General features: G+C 52.9%; 1 protein-coding gene across 2 annotated transcripts in view; it reads left to right on the top strand.

The window, feature by feature from the left end:
- Window positions 1-331: 331 nt before the first annotated feature.
- The window catches only part of ANXA6 (annexin A6), a 52,205-nt gene continuing 36,493 nt past the window's right edge, over window positions 332-16,043 (top strand). For both annotated transcript variants that reach the window (XM_033853489.2, XM_033853488.2), the window contains exons 1-3: window positions 332-446; window positions 9,788-9,831; window positions 15,397-15,487. In XM_033853489.2, the coding sequence (XP_033709380.1) occupies window positions 9,814-9,831; window positions 15,397-15,487 (109 nt within the window). In that variant the 5' untranslated portion in view covers window positions 332-446; window positions 9,788-9,813. The remainder of the gene's footprint in view (window positions 447-9,787; window positions 9,832-15,396; window positions 15,488-16,043) is intronic.

Raw genomic sequence — 16,043 nt, 5'->3', positions numbered from 1 at the left:
TTTCTCAACAAATCTTTGGTGAGCAGTAGGAATTTGGGGACAGTGTCCAGAACTGGAGTCGGGAGCTTTGACTTCCAGCCCTGAACGGCCGAGTGACCTTGGCCAAATCCTCCTCCCCTCTACAGGTCGCAGGTCTGGGGTCTGAGCAGAGACGGAGTTTTTCCTGGCGAGGCCCCTCCCGGCTGGTGACATTCTAAGATTCCAGGAGCGAATGAACTTGGCGGGGGCTGGGGGGTGGGGGGTGGGGTCGGCGGGGAGGGGGGGAGGCGGGACGAGCCCGATTGGGCCCCGCGCGCCACGTGTCCGGCCCAGGAGCCGAGGACTGTTCTCCCGGCCCGCCCCTGCGCTGCGGCTGCTGCTGCTAACGGGCTCTGACCCAGCGAGCTCCGCGTCCGCGCGTCCGCCTGCTCGTCTGTCCGTCCGCTACAGGAGGCTTCCGCCGCGCGGTAAGTAGGTTGAGGTAGGAGACGGGATCGCTCCAGTGGACCCCCACCCCTTCCGGCGGGCTTCAGGGATGCGGGGGGCGAGCCATAAATGCCCAGTCATCGCTGACCCACGCCTGCCGCCGGCTCCGGGGAGGGGCGCGGGAGGTGGAGGCCGCGGGGACCGGGAACCCGAGGGCGCGGGAACCGAGTGGGTCGCAGGCAGGGCGCGTCTGCGCAGCATAGTGGAGCAAATCCACTGCTGCAGGCGGGGAAGCGGAGGCGGACGGCGGGCGGGAGGGAAGGGAAGAGAAAGGAGGGGAAGGGAAGGGAGGCGAGGGGAGGCGAGGCGAGGGGAGGGCCGGCTCTGCAGAGGGTGTGGTGGAGGGGCGGGGGGCACCTGGGCCGGGGCCACGCAAGCTGCTGGCCGTGCTTTGCGGGACTAAAGCGACTCTGAAGGCCCGGGATTGGAGACAGCTGGACAGGGGACGGACCCACAGGGAAGGGTGTAGCTGAAGCCGAAGACTGAGGGCAAGAAGAGTCGGACCCTGCGCTGCACCTGAAATGGTGGTCGTTGGGGCAGGGCTTTTTGTGTGCAGACTGATGGGGGACCGGCTGTCCACACCTCAGGGCCCCAGTGGACCCTCCCGCCCTCTTGGGGCCACTCCTCGCCTCTAAAGGAGACTCCAGCTGGGCTCCAGGGGCCTTGTGATGGGCCAGAGGCCCCACCCTTCTTCCTGCGCCCCCTCAGCCCAGTTTCAGCCTTTCCAAAGCTTGGGGGCTTCAGATGACTCCGCAGATGCGAGCATGGGCGTGAAATACCTTGAGTCGGAATCCCAGCTCCACCAACAGCGTGCAGTGTGACCTTGAATCCGTAGCTTTCCCTGTCTGAGCCTCAGTTTCCTTCCCCAAGTCCAGAGCTGATAAACCCAGCCTTTCAGAGGAAACAATGGCTGTGAAAATTGATTTATCTGTCAGCTGCAAGGAATGATTACAGGTTTGGAAGTCTTGACTACAGGCCTGGGAAGCCTGGCCTACCCAGCTAGGCCGTGCAAGGGGACGGGGTGGGGGTGGGGGTCCTTTGGGAGGATCCACCCTTTGCTTCCTCCCTCCCCCTCCTTTTCTCTAAACTCTGGTGGGTCTTCCCCGACAATTCCAAATTTGGACATACAGCTTCTGGGTTTGTAAAAGGACTCTGGTTTCCCTGGTCTGCCCTTTTCCCTCACTTCCCCTTCTCCCCTCTACCCAAAGCACACCTTAAATTGCCCGCCCCACTGACCCAAATGGGATATCGTGACCTGCTTAGCCCTCCCTTTGGAGGTGAATGACTGCCCAGCTTCAGCTGCCATGGACCCTGCCCCTCTGGCTGGCAGGCCCTGTGCCATGGCAGAGGGCACTGGCCTAGGGGCCAGTGGAAAGCTGGGTCACAGTTGCAGGTGCCAGGGGTCCTTGGGCAAGCCCCTTCCTTCTCTGTGCTTTAGTTACCATTCTGTGGCGAAGTCTGCTGAACTGGCTGCCCCTTGCAGTGCTGGTGTTCTAGAATTCAACTGTTCTAAGATTTAGGATGGTGGGAGTAGGGTGGGGCGGAGGCCTCTATCCCCCTATGCAGCTGTGACATTCACTCAGACATCTTTCTCTGCCTTCCACTCCTTGTTCCCGAGGCGCGGGCTGCTGGGATACAGAAAATATTTGTGCTTTCTGGGTAAGGGTCACAGCTGTTGCTGGGGCAGACTGTGGATGTGAATGTGTAGAGGAGGGGGCTGTCCCTGGGAAGTCGGGGGCCTGGCCTCTTGGGGCTTGTTCCTGGGATAGGGTCGGGGAGCTCTGCAGTGTTGGGTAGCCGCCAGCGTCTGGACCATCTGCACTGCAGCACCCAGAGGGAGCCCTGGGCCACCAGGCTCCAGCCACACCCAGTCCCAGCCTCTGCCCTGCCACTAGCCACCTGGAGCCCTGGGGACATGCCTACCCCTCTGAGCCTTAGTGCCTGCCTCTCTAGAGGGACAAGAGCTGTGCCCAGGGCACCCAGCTGGTAAAATGGGTTGGAGTTGCCTGGCTTTTCTTAATGGCCATTCTAGAATTTTCCAGGGAGGTCCAGTAGTGTCACCAGCCTCACCCCACCCATCCCCTCTGAGATGCTTCCTGGGTGGGGACAAAGCACAGGATGTGGTCTCTACCCTGATTTTCGAGCAAGCATGTCTGTCTACCTCCCTCTCAAAAGAGGAGAGGAAGTCTCGGGTGAGGGTGCCTTTATTCGTCCTTTTAAACTTCTTGGTTTGGAATCCAGCCATACTCCCTTTCCTCCTGGGGTTGAGGACCCTCCCCACTCACCCCACCCCCAGACGAGCTAAGGAGGAGTGCCTGTCCTTGGGTTCTCGGAGCCTCAGATCCCCCGCCTGTAAAATGAGGATGAGGTTGATAGCCCCCTCATGAGATTATAAGATGGGAGATGTGAAAAAGTGCCTTGTAAACTGTAGAGTGCCCTGCCCAGAGAATCGAGTGCTCTGTGGTGTGGTGCCACAGAAGGGTGTAGTGCTTGAGAAAGCAGGTGATCTGAGCCTCAGGTTCCTCATCTGCAAAATGGGTGTCCTCGTAAATAATAGTAAAGCAGTCATTTTTATTATTTATTGAGCGCCTCTAACTCACCAGGCCTTGGCTGAACCCTGTGTTAGATGCTGTTACCACGCCCGTTTTGCAGATGTGGAAACTCAGCCCTCAAAAGTTTAGGGTAGAAAGAATATTAACACTTACCTAGGGCCTCCTGTGTGCCAGGGCGTCTTCTGAGCACTAGATATGTCTTAATTCTTTTCACGCTCACCACAACTCTTCTGAGGTGAGCATAATTTTTATCCCCCATTTTACATTTGAGGTTAAGTGTGTGCCCAAGGCCACACAGCTCCTAAATAACAGGTCAGGCTCTGATCTCAGGCAGTCTGGCTCCTGCCTCTGTACTGGGAGACACCATGCTTCGCTATCTCTCACAAAAGTGACCTGAGCATTCCAACCCAGGCCAGTCCAACTCCAAACCCGGGGCCCCTGGACCATATCCTGGGGCCTTATCCTGCCTGAGGATCAATGATTCTGGGTCAGGAGAGGGAAAGACTCTGCTCTCTAAGAAACCCTAGTGCTGTGAGCTGGGGGGTGTGCCCGGGCACAGGGCCAGGAATGGCATTTACTCTGGCTTCATTAAAGGCAGGTCCTGGAGGGCGGAGGGGCTGGTCTTTGGTGTCTCCCTGCAGACTGGGGGAGGAGCCATCAGGAAAGGGGAAAGGGAAGGATCTAGATTTTGTAGGCCAGGGGCCTCCAGAGGGGGGTACATACAACCTGGGAGGCACTAAGATGATTTTCTGGGATGCCGGAAGAAACTTAGACTTCTTATTATATATGCTTTTAATCTTATGCTTAAAAATGTATATGTTTGTTTATCATGATGAATGATCATTTTTTTTCCTTAGTTACTGGCGGTGTATAGGGTCAAAAAAATTTGCAGATCACTGCACAAAAATTTGTCAGCTTCGTGGGGTGGGAGATTCGTCTGTCTCATTGTCTGCTCTACCCCCAACTCCTGCCAATGGGCGTGCAGGAGGCGCTCAATAAATAGGTTTTGAAAAGTGAACCTCTGCTTAATCACTAGCTTTCTTTATGAGCTGGGCAAGTTACTTAACCCCTCAAGTTATTTCCTCTCCTGGCTGTTTAACGAGTCTGAAAACCAGTAGGCAAGGTGATTCCTTTTTATTCTATGACTTTTCAAGGGAGTCACTAGAGAAAGCATGAAAACCACTCAGTACCTTTCACTCAACAATCCTTATGAACCACACTTAGTAGTAAGGGTACATTAAGGAAGCATATACAGTAATTTTAAAGAAAAGGTAAAATCATTCCTCAGATATAAAAATGATCATGTGCGAAAGATTTTATTCTACCCAATAATCAGTGACTGGACCAGGCAGATGTTAGAACCAGCTCAGAAGAGAATCAGCAGATGCCTTTATATTGAAAGGAATGTACAAATGGAGGCAAACTTGTTTTTCCACCAGAGGTGGGGGAAGGGAAGGGAAGTCCACTGAACCTTTATCAGATGGGACAGAATGAGCATGTCTCTAAGAATTATCGTGCATTTTTACAGATTTTTTTTTTTCTCACAATACCTTGGAGACAAGCAGCCTCCATCTCATTGAGGAATGATAAATCCACAACGCTTGGCCCAAGCCACTCACGAGTAGATAGTCACACTGTGGTTCAGAGGTGGGAGAAATCCCTCCTGGCTTCCTAGAAAAGTTAGCAGAATCACCTAGGAAAGTTTTCAAAAATTACCAAAGCCCAGGCTTCCTCCCTGGCCTGTTGAATCTCTGGGGGTGGCCTTATGTGTTGGTAAGTTCGAAAAACTCCCCAGGTGGTATTGATAAAGCCAGAATGGAAAAGGCAGTGGTTTTGTTGCTAGAAGGCTGGTTAGAAAATGCCAGTGGAAGAGATTCCTGGTTTAGGGGGGAGAGGGTGTGGTAGTGGGTGAAGAGGTGGAAGGCGAAGGCAGACAAATCAGGACGGGTGTCAGTGGCCATGAGTGCGGAGCTCAGAGGGCCTGCATCGAAGGGGGGCCGTTGGAGATGAGTGGGCAGAGTCCCTCCGGCACTCCTGGGGCGCAGGGGTCTGGGTGATTGTTTTTTGCATGATCTTCCAGGTTATAAAATTTTTCTCAATTTGCCCTTACCCTCCACACCTGATCTCACCCCCTAATACTCAACATCTCCTCTCTCCTCTCAGAAGTACGCTCTGTTCCACCAAAGCCCACAGGCTACGTCTTGAGAACAGAAATGCTTTTTCTTATGCCGGTGTTTCTTCTCCCCTCTTTCTTCTCCTTCCTCTGCCTCATTCTATCGAGTCCAAACTTTTTTTTTTTTTTGGTTGCGGCAGGCGGGCTCCTTAGTTGCATCATGTGAACTCTTAGTTGCGACGTGCATGTGGGATCTAGTTCCCTGACCAGGGATCAAACCCGGGCCCCCTGCATTGGGAGTGCGGAGTCTTAACCCCTGTACCACCAGGGAAGTCCCAAGTCCAAACTCTTGATTGTGTACTTGTATCAGCCCTAATACGCATCTTTAACTTTATATATGTATAGCGAACATCAACAATGGAACATGAAAGGGCAAGATCAATTTAGAAAGTTGTAATATTCTCATTCTGCACCCCAATGGATCACTGTGCCCAGTACCCCACTTTGGAGACCACTGCTCTAATAACGGTGATTGTGATAACAGAAGCTACCACTTACTAAACATCTACTCTGAACCTGACCATGCTAAGTATTTTACCTGCCCTACTTCATTGAATTTTCACAAAAACCTTATGAGATTATCATTTCTGAGATGAAGAAACCGAGTCAGAGAGAAATGATGTAACTCCCCCAAGGTCATGAGCAGTCAGGATTTGAACTCAGGCCATGACTATAAAGCCCACATTCTTTATTACAGTGCCACCCTGCCTCCTTTGTAAATGTTTGGGACTTCATAGGCATCTTGTAGATGCGGAAATTGAGATTCATATTTAGGTAACTTACAAAATTACTAATTGGTGGGGAGCAGAGCTGTGACTCAGTCCTTCTGTAGGACTTGGACAAGACCTTCTGTCTGGCTCTCGGTTTCCCCAATGCTATAGTTAGGCAGTGGTGGTTGAGCCAGCCCTGGTATTCTCTACCCCAGAGTGTTCCTTCTGGAGCGAGTCCTGATTGCTTGCAGCCTAAAGGACTGAGGCAGGAGGTGGCCACAGCAGCACAAGGCCACCATCAGCTCTATCGTTGAATGGGTTTCTGGAAAATGGGTTTCTGGAATGATCTTCCATGATGAGCCTTCATGGAAATCCAGGTCCAAAGAGATTCAGGGTTCCTGAGAGGAGAGAGGCACTGGTGTATAGCGGCCATACCTGCCAGTCTTGAGAAGCTATTTTAACCAAGATGGTGAAACTTGCCTATTGGGGGTGGGGTGGGGATAGAGAGGAGTCCTGTGGCCTTGGGGGAGAACTCTCCTAGGACTGTTATTCTGAGATTTTGCTGTGAAAATCCCTGGTGGATACCTACAAAAGCCTCTCACATCCACTCTGGGTTTTCCCAAGGAGGGAGTGATATTATCCACATTGTGCAGATGAAGAAACTGAGGTCTAGAGAGACAACCTGGCTTGTCTGTGGTTACAGAGGGGCAGGCTGGGAACCAGAACCTGGGTCTTTTCCTTCGGCCTCTTCCTAACGTCCCAGCGTGTTATTACCCGGGGGTGGGATGCAGGGATGTGAGCCATTGTCTGGGCCTGGCAAGTCACTTATCCTCCCTGAGATGCCTTTACTTCATCTAGAAAGTGAGGGGCTTGGAAGTAATTGTTAAGGGCCCTCTGGGGTTCTGAAACATTGGATATAAAACATTTATTCAGGCAACCTGGGAAGTGTGGTCTGGGTCGCCCTGGGAGGGATCAGAGCCCCTCGTAAAGCCAGGGTAGATGGCGCCTCTGTGATTAGCTCCAGAGCTTCCCTGAAACCTCAGAGGAGGGACTGTGGGAGCCTGGCCCCCCTGAACTGCAATCAGAACATCTAGTTCTGGAAGTTTGCTTTCCATGTATACACAAGACATGCACTCACAAGAGGCACATATAAACTGCTCTCAGAGCTGAGAGTATTTTCCCAAAGACTTGGAGGCTCCTCCTCTGAGCCGTCCAGATGGGCCTGGGCTGCCGCCAGCAGCTGAAGTTTCCAGCAACAAGGCCAAAGGAAAATGCTTCGAGGCTGGAGGTGCAGGTGACGGGCCTCAGCTGACTTCCTGGGCCTCATGCAGTCCCTTTTTCTCTGCCGGCCCTGGAGCTCCCTCCAAACCTATGTTCTCCCTGCTGTGTCACATGTATTTTGCCCATACCATCCCCCAGACCTGGGGAAACCCAGAGCTGGCTCCTGGCCAGACCCTAGGGTAGATGTGGGTTCCTGCTCCCCCTCGGGGGAGTTTCTATTTCCTGAGGAGAGCTCAAGTTTGTACCAAAGGGCCCCTGGTTGTCAGGGAAACAGCAGGGTTTCCTCAAGCTCTGCTGTCAGCTCGCTGCGGTTACAGGCAGATCACTGCCCTCTGCTCTTCACTCCCAAGCCCATCATCTCACATCTGTCTGCTGACTGTAGTTTGGGGGACTTGTATTCAGGCAGTGGGGACACATGGGTAAACATGACAAAGCCCTGTCCTCAGAATGTCCCCCTAGCACACTGAATGCCACCATTTACGTCTCTGGCCTGGCCTTGACATAAGTTGGGTCTCATCCTCCAACTCTCCAAGGCAGAAAGGGGAAAGCCCCAGTTCTGTACTTAAGATAAGCTTGAATTCAGAGATAAGCAACGTGCCCAAGCTCACATAGCTGGTAAGTGACAAAACAGACTTGAATCCAGGTCTGTCTGTCTGACTCCAAACCTATGTTCTCCCTGCTGTGTCACATGTCTCCTGTGGCCCCAGAGTGAGAGAGCAGGATTATGGGCTGAGATCAGGGGCTGATTTCCCCTCAGTGTTGTTTTTTGGTGGGGTGGGGTGGCGTAGGGGTGATGGTATGTGAAGAACTGGAAAACACTGAGGTTACGCATCTCCTTTGTTTCTACCCTCTGTTCTGGTTCAGTTCCTTGTAGCTCTTACTGGATATAAGTCTGATAGAGTTTGTTATTTTTACTTAAAAAAAGTAATACGTAGACATGGTTTAAAAAGATCAAACCGTGCAGTCCTGACTACAATGGACAGCACTGGTCCTTTCTCCTCACATCCCAAGAAGATTGTGGCTCTTCCATCTCTCCCCTCCTGCAGAGAGTGCTCAGTAGCTCCTCCGCTCCCCCTTCTCTAACCCCTTTCCAAAGCAGCAATGTCCCTTTTTACCTTTCTTTTTAGATAAGATATCTTTGTTTCTTATTCCTTCACTGCAGACCCTGTGTCCTGACACCCCTTTCAGTGAGGTCGTGTGTCCTGTTTGTTCAGTTGCCCACCCTCACCCATGATCTGTCCCATCAGAGAAAAACCCAAGTCTTTACAGTGGCCTTAGGCACTGGTCCCTTGATGCCACGTCTTACCAGTGTCCCCACCCCACTCCCTGCCTCTGTATCAGCCACACTGACCTCACTGCCTTCAGGTAGCCACATGGTTCATGAGGCCTCTGGCCACTCCACCTGAGATCACACCCCTTGTCACTCTCTCCCAACCAAGCTTCATCTTTTCTCCTTAGTTTTTATCATATGTTTGTTATCCTTCCCCATTATAGAGGAAGCTCCAGCAAAGCACATGTTTTAGAAAGTCTCTTTTATTTACTGGTATATCCTCAGTGCCCAGAGCAGTGCCTTATAGGAGTAGACGCTAAAGAAACCATAGCCCGTCAGATATTTGCAACAGGTGACCCAGAGCCCCTTGAGGGTGCCCATCTACAGACTGTTAAGCCCCGAATTCTGGAACTGTTCTTGGTGACTTGGAAAGAGAGCATGCATGGTGCAGATGGCATGGACCCTGGGATCTAGACTTTGTTGAATTCAGGGTCTTTTTTTTTTTTTTTGCGGTACGCGGGCCTCTCACTGTTGTGGCCTCTCCCGTTGCGGAGCACAGGCTCCGGATGCGCAGGCTCAGCGGCCATGGCTCACGGGCCCAGCCACTCCGCGGCACGTGGGATCTTCCTGGACCGGGGCACGAACCCGTGTCCCCTGCATCGGCAGGCGGACTCTCAACCACTGCGCCACCAGGGAAGCCCCAGTGTCTTTTTTTAATTGAAGTATAGTTGATTTACAATGTTGTGTTAGTTTCAGGTGTACAGCAGAGTGATTCAGCTTTTTCAGATTCTTTTCCATTTTATGTTATCACAAGATATTGAATATAATTCCCTGTGCTATGCAGTAGGTCCTTGTTTATTTCATATATAGTGAATTCAGTTTTAAGATGTATGATCTTGGGCAGATTATTTAACCTCCCTGAACCCCCATCCTCAGTTTCCTCCTCTATAAAAAAGGGGAATTTGACTCCAGGAAGGATTGCTGTGAGGATTAAGTGAGACAGCATCTGGGAAAGTGCCCTGCGTGGCCTGGAGGCGTCGTGCTGGTTAGTGGTCGTGCCCTTTCCCTCTTTCAAGTTCTCCTGGTTCCAAGAGTCTTTCCCATCCTGCTGTGAGCATCTGGACACTGGCTAGTCCATCCATTATCCTCCAAAAACTGCGCCTGGCCCTGAGCTGGGTCTTTGGGTGTGATTTAACCTGAAGGGCTGGAGGCAGCTGGAAAACAGCTGTGGGAGCACACTCTCCCTTGAAGGGAATGAGGCTGAAGAAATTGAGGGGAAAGAATGGAGGGAATCAGAGTGCAGAGGAATCTCATGGCATTTCTTTTTTCTCCACAGTGTTGTCTGCTGCAGAACTCGAGACCATGGCCAAGCTAGCACAGGTAAGGAGGCTTTCCCCTCCTATAGTCCTTCCCCTGGGCCTGGGCTTCTCACTGTGCCTGCAGCACAGATCCCTGGTACCTTCAGTTACAAAAGAGCTGGAGAGGTTCTCAGGCTTTGCTTGCTCCTATTATATAAGTCACGGCTCTTTCAGATGCAAGTGACCGATGACAACACACAACATTCTAAGCAGAAAGGAGGTATATTGGCTCACATGACTGAGAAGCCTAGGGCTTCAGGTCTGGCTGGATCCAGGGGCCCATGTGATATTGTCAGGATCCTGCCTCCGTGAACTGGGCCTCCTCTGGGTGGCTTCATTCTTGGACACATTCTTCCTTAATTATTCATACTAGCCATCAGCAGCAGCTCTAGGCTTCCATTCTGCTTCCTGGGCAGCGTGCAGGATACAACATAATTTATACCAAACGATTCCAGGGAAAGTCTTGGGTTTGGTTTTCATTGGCTGGGCCTGGGTAACTTGGATCCAGGTGGTAGAGCTGGTCCCACCTGAACTGCCTGGCCCAAGAGTGGTTCCCCCAGGAAGGGAGATGGATACTGGATAGGCAAAAGCATTAGAAAGGGTCCTCTCTGCTCTGGAGGTGGATTTGGGTCCTCTCTGTCACATGCATTTGGGATTAAGTTTCCCTGGCTTGGGAGACACCAGTCTTTCACGCTGTCTGAGCGCTTTGCTGGGCTGTGGAATTGGAGGTGTATCAGAGCTTGTACTCCTGTGTGTGGCCAGGATTAGGTTCCGTCCTTGGTCAGAGCTAGGTGTTGCTCTGGGCCAGGGTTTGCCCTGTTGGCTGGCCTCAGAGAAAAAGACGTGGTCACTGCAACAGTGGGGTTGAAAAGGGAGAATAAAACAAAGGGACCCCTGACTTGGCCCCTTTGGTCCCTCATGCCAATCGTAGAGCTATTGGCCACAGACATAATACAGGAGCTGTGTGATCTTGGGTGAGTTCTTTACCTTCTCTGTGCCCCCAGTTTCCATTAGGAGGTGATTGAGCTCAGTGATAGCTAAACTTTGTCCGCATCTTCATGACTTGCCACCCAATGAACAAGGGCCTTAAGGATGTCTATTCACAATGTTTGAAGAGCCCAGTGTGTTATATGATGTAGGATCAGTACTCAAAAAAGTCTTAGCCGTGGCCTCCCTGTCGGCCTCTGAGGAGCACACTTGCACAAGTGGCCTCTCTGACCAGGAGAGAGTGCTAGTGGTTATAGACAAAGATCCAAGGCGTAGCTGTTGTTGCTACCCATTTCCCATGAGTAATCATCCCAGAGTTACTTCCCGAGAGGCGTTCGAATTGCAGGGTTCTGGATGACCCAAGTGGACAGATCAGGTCCTGGGAGACCAGGGTGGCCAGGAGCTAGGGCACACATCTTTGGACTCCTGCACCAGTGCTCGCAGACCCTGCTGTCTGCCTAGCTGACCTGTGCTTTCTTGTCGCCACGGACCAGCAGCCATAGACATCCTACAAGCGAGAGTCCTAGGATGGCAGAGCCTTAGGGCGTCCCTTATCCTATGGGATGCGTTGGACCCCCCATGCACAGCTAATGCTCTAGTGGGAGCAGTAAAGGAGCTCTGGGGGCACGCAGGTTGAGGAAATAGGAAAAGTTGCCTGGAGAGAGCTACTTGAGGAAGAGCAAGGGAGCTGAGAGTGCTTTAGGTAGAGGGGATGCTGGAACAGAGGGGCAGAGGGGAGAGAACGTAGTGTGTGCAGGGCAGTAAAAGCAAGTTGGATGCTTGGAGTGCAAGGGTCGGGAGAAGGAAGAAGGTGGCTGAAGACAATACAGGTCTTCCTTGACCTGCAGTGGGGTTACCTCCCAGTAAACCCATGGTTAGTTGAAAACATCATGCGTTGAAAATGCATTTAATCCACTGACCCCACTGACCATCAGAGCTTAGCCTCATCTACCTTAACTGTGCTCAGAACTCTTACAGGAGCCTACTGTTGGGCTAAGTCATCTAACACACAGCCTATTTCGTACTAAAGTGTTGACTATCTCATGTAATGTATTGAATACGGTACTTAACGTGAAAGCCAGAATGGTTGGGTACAGAATCGCCGTCAGTGTATTCAATGACCACCCTCGTGGTCGCGTGGCTGCCTGGGAGCTGCGGCTTGCCCCTGCTGCCCAGCATCACGAGAGAGGACCCTACAGCATATCGCAAGCCCAGAAGAAGATCAAAATGTACAATTCGAAGTACAGTTTCTACTGGAAGTGTATCACTTTTCGAATAATCGAAGTTGGATCAGTCGGGTACCGCCTGTGCTAGGGAAGAGTGAGAAAGGGCTTCCTTCCACTGAGCTGAAGTTTGTGTCTAATGCTCCCAATTATTAGCACCCCAACTCTGCTGTGCACCCCTTCCCAACACACACATGCGTGCACACACGTGTACACACACACACACACACACACACACACAGAGGCACAGAACAAGCCACTCCCTCTTTTCTCTGGTCCAGGCCGCCCCCAGTTACTTCTACTGTGATCTCTGTGTCAGTTCTCCTTCTCTCCTTCCAGAAGGGGGGACCCTGAGGCCCAAAGTCATAAAGAAATAGTGTGGTGTCATAGAAAGGCCCAGAGGCATGGCTCTGTGGCCTTCATTTCACAGGGATGTTCTGGGTTTGACGTGAAGGTGAGGGGACAGGGCGAGAGTGGCAGGTGTTGGTGGGGAGGCCTGGGTCAGGCCTGCTCCAGGTGGAGTCCTGGTGGGGCAGCCACCTCTCTGACTCATGTGGCTTAGGTTCCCGAGCGGCCTCGGGACTCCTGCTCTAGCAGCAGCCTGGGTGGAGCCTGGGGTCCAGGCTGCTCACCAGCTGGCACTGGGGCCTGCTGAATATTTCAGGGTAGAAAGTCCTTTCTCCTCTTCTCTCCCCTCCCCTCGCCGGTACTTGAGGCCAGGAACCTGTGTGCCAGAGGAGTGGCAGGCGGTCAGGGTGAGGTGGAGAAGTGGGGACGGCTGTGCAGGTGGCCCTTGGAGATGTAAATTCACCAGGTTGGTGTGAGAATGACCAATGATGGGAAACCTGGGTGATTTGAAGGACTGTCCCTGCGTCTCTAAATGTGACCAGTGCTGGGGCCCCCCTGCGCCGCCCTCTCCCCGTGGCTGTGATCCTGCAGGGTGCTGGGATAACTAGTCTGATGGGCTACTTACTATTGTTGTGCAAAGAGCCACATGGGAGAGAGACCGACTTGCAGCTGGCCAAGCCCGCCTCTAAGGGAGCGTTTTCTCCCGTTGCGGACGCGCGGGCTCAGCGGCCATGGCTCACGGGCCCAGCTGCTTTGCGGCATGTGGGATCTTCCCGGACCGGGGCACGAACCCGTGTCCCCTGCATCGGCAGGCGGACTCTCAACCACTGCGCCACCAGGGAAGCCCTAAGGGAGCGTTTTGATCGGGACTTGTGTCAGCAGTTGGACTTCCTGTCCTCCAGCATGGCATGGCCCCATCTTTCAGCTGCAGCCTCTGCCCCAAATGCTGCCTCAACCACTGCACTGGGTGAGGAGGGAAGAGGGGGGAGCAGAAGCAGGAGAGAAGGTGTCAGCTTACTGCTGGGACCTCTTCCCTTCTTCCTGGGGGCTCCGCTTCCATCCTTCCCCTCTCCTCCTCCCTCCCTCCTGCCCACTTACAATCCCACGATCTTGGCAACTTCGGGCATCCGCAAGAGCCCTGAAGAATCTGGGCTTGCTTTCCTGACTGTTCTTGTATGCTCTTGGCTCCAGGCCTTTGCCATGCTGTTTCTCTGTATGAAGCCTTTTCCTTCCCTCCCCCACCCCTTGGGCCAGCTGTTGCTCATCCTTTAGGGCTCAGCTTAGCCTTCTCCTCCAGGAAGTCTTCTTTGATTGCTCAGGGTATGTTCACAGTCCTGTGTCTGCCCGTACACCCATCCACCTAGGAAACAAATGGTGCCTAGTTGTGGCAAGCCTTGAGCTAGCTGCTGGGAATACATCAAGACAGGTACGCGTGGAGCTTTCTAAAGGGAGTATCTCTTTTCTGGTCTGGGTATCTGGCGTGTGTCACTCTTTCTTTCTCTGTCCAGCGGTGTGATCAGGTCGCAGGGGATTCACGGGTGGCGGGAAGAGGGCCGTTTCCCTTTCTGGTCATCCTCCCTGCCAGAACTTTAAATAGCAACCCTGCACCCACGCATGCATACCTTGGAGGAGCCGGCAACGGCTGACATAAACCAACAGAGCGTTCAAATGCCAGGCCGGGTCCTGCAGTGCAGGTGCCGGGAGACACAGGAGGTGGTCGGAGGCTCATTTGCTGCCGTGCACTTCTTACTGCTCTAGGCACAGTTATGCGAGCCGCCCTGCCCCTCCCATGAAGCCTGTCCTGGTTCCCTCATGCACCTGGAATTGCCCTCCACTGTTTTCCCAAGTCGCTTTGCCTCTGTCGTGGGGTATTTATTACGAGCTCTATGCTAATTTGTGTTCTAGTCTCTCTCCTCCACTGGGTCAGAAGCTCATGAAAGTCAGGCTCGGGTCTTCTTTCTCCCTGAATCTTCGGCCCCTCACATCGGACCTGGCACAGGCTAAGTGCCCTGTCACTGCACTGTGTGCTTAGTGCCCTGGGCTCTGGTATCCACGGCTATCCCAGCTCTCGCTGCTCTCCGGGGCCCCGTGGCTGACCCATATCTGACTTCTCTGTGAACCAGCCCATTGTGCATTCAGCTTCGATGTCTAAGATTCTCTGGCTCTGCCTCTCCCCGCCTTTGTCCCAAGGACCCAGCCAGCTTGTCCTCAGATGCCAGTTCATGGCTCAGTTTACTGGGCCCAGAAGAGCAGCACCTCATCTGGGTGTTGATTCTGAGGGTGGCTCTGGGCCCCCCACCCTGGGCCAGGACCCCACCCTCAGAAGCTGGCAGCTGCAAGGTTTCTGGAGCTAGAGAGCAAAGAGGAACTGGAGAGAGATGTGGGTTCTGTGTGACCCCAGCAAGTGGCTTCCCTTTGTGGGGCTTGGTTTCTTTGTTTCCATGATAGAGATCATCTGAAGCACTTCTACAAGACACTAAAAAAATCACACTCGTGGAGGTGAAAGGGCTTTGTACATAGACATATATGGAGCTCTGGTTATTTTTGCAGGAATCATTCCCACCCCCTGCACTCAGTCTGGGTTTTATCTCTCCCGGCTCCTGGGAAAGTGGTGCAGAGCCAGGGGCTTGGCCGAGCGCTCCTCCCGTGGGGACATGGTACCACCCTTGGGGCAGGCGGTGGCAGGAGGTACAGGGAGAGTCCTCCGTACCCTTGCCCGGGCTTTCTGTAGCCAGAAAGAGGCAGGGAGCTCAGCCACGCTCCAGGTGAGCGACAACGGTGTCTGGGGTAGGACAGTGCAGGTGGGGATAGAGAGAAGTGGGCAGATTCCATCTCACCACGTCCCGGGTCTCTTCAGAGAACTGTGAAAATACACCCCTGGGTCTTGCCGTGGCCATTATGGAGGCTGAGTTTGGGGATTTGTAGCAAATATCTGATCATTTTAGGGACAGCGGGGACCTGTATCCTGTGGCCAGGGCTGGGAACCCCGTTCAGGGCCAGCACCTCACCCTCTGCTCTTCTCTCCACAGGGTGCCAGGTACCGCGGCTCCATTCACGACTTCCCCGACTTTGACCCCAGCCAGGATGCCGAGACTCTGTACAACGCCATGAAGGGCTTCGGTGGGTGCTCGGCCCCCAGGAGTGGGGCCCTCAGGAAGAGAAGCGGGATTCAACTGGGCTTGAGGGTGTCCCCATACCAAAAGGATAGCCCTCTTGGTGGGCGGTGGGGTGGGATGGTGAGATGTACTCGGTCATTCTTTGGTCTCCTCTCTTTATTATTATAATTTTATAATGAACTATTCGAATAAAAAGATCTAAAGAGTAGGAGAAACTTTACCCATAGACCTGCCACCCAACTGGAGAAATAGCACTTACTTCCTCCTATAGTTGAAACCTCCATGGTGGGTCGCCCTCCTGATAGCATCACTCTGTCTTTTCTCTTGGGGGTAAGCACTACCCTGAATTTGCTGCTTATTCTCTTTTCTTTTCCCTATCACTGAAATAACCCTGTCCTGGGCGTTAGGACACCTGGGTTTCTCTAAGCCAGGCTCATTAGAAGACCTTGGGTGAGTTGTTGCTCCTTTCTGGGCCTCAGTTTCCTTATCTGTGTGATGAGCTAGATCATGGGCCCTCTGAGCTCGGATACTACATGTGCTAGGATCTCTCTCAGTGGTGG

Source organism: Tursiops truncatus, chromosome 3, assembly GCF_011762595.2.
Source record: "Tursiops truncatus isolate mTurTru1 chromosome 3, mTurTru1.mat.Y, whole genome shotgun sequence".
NCBI lineage: Eukaryota > Metazoa > Chordata > Mammalia > Artiodactyla > Delphinidae > Tursiops > Tursiops truncatus.
The sequence above is the reverse complement of the archived record's forward strand: the minus strand, read 5'-3'. Positions and strand labels throughout refer to the sequence as shown.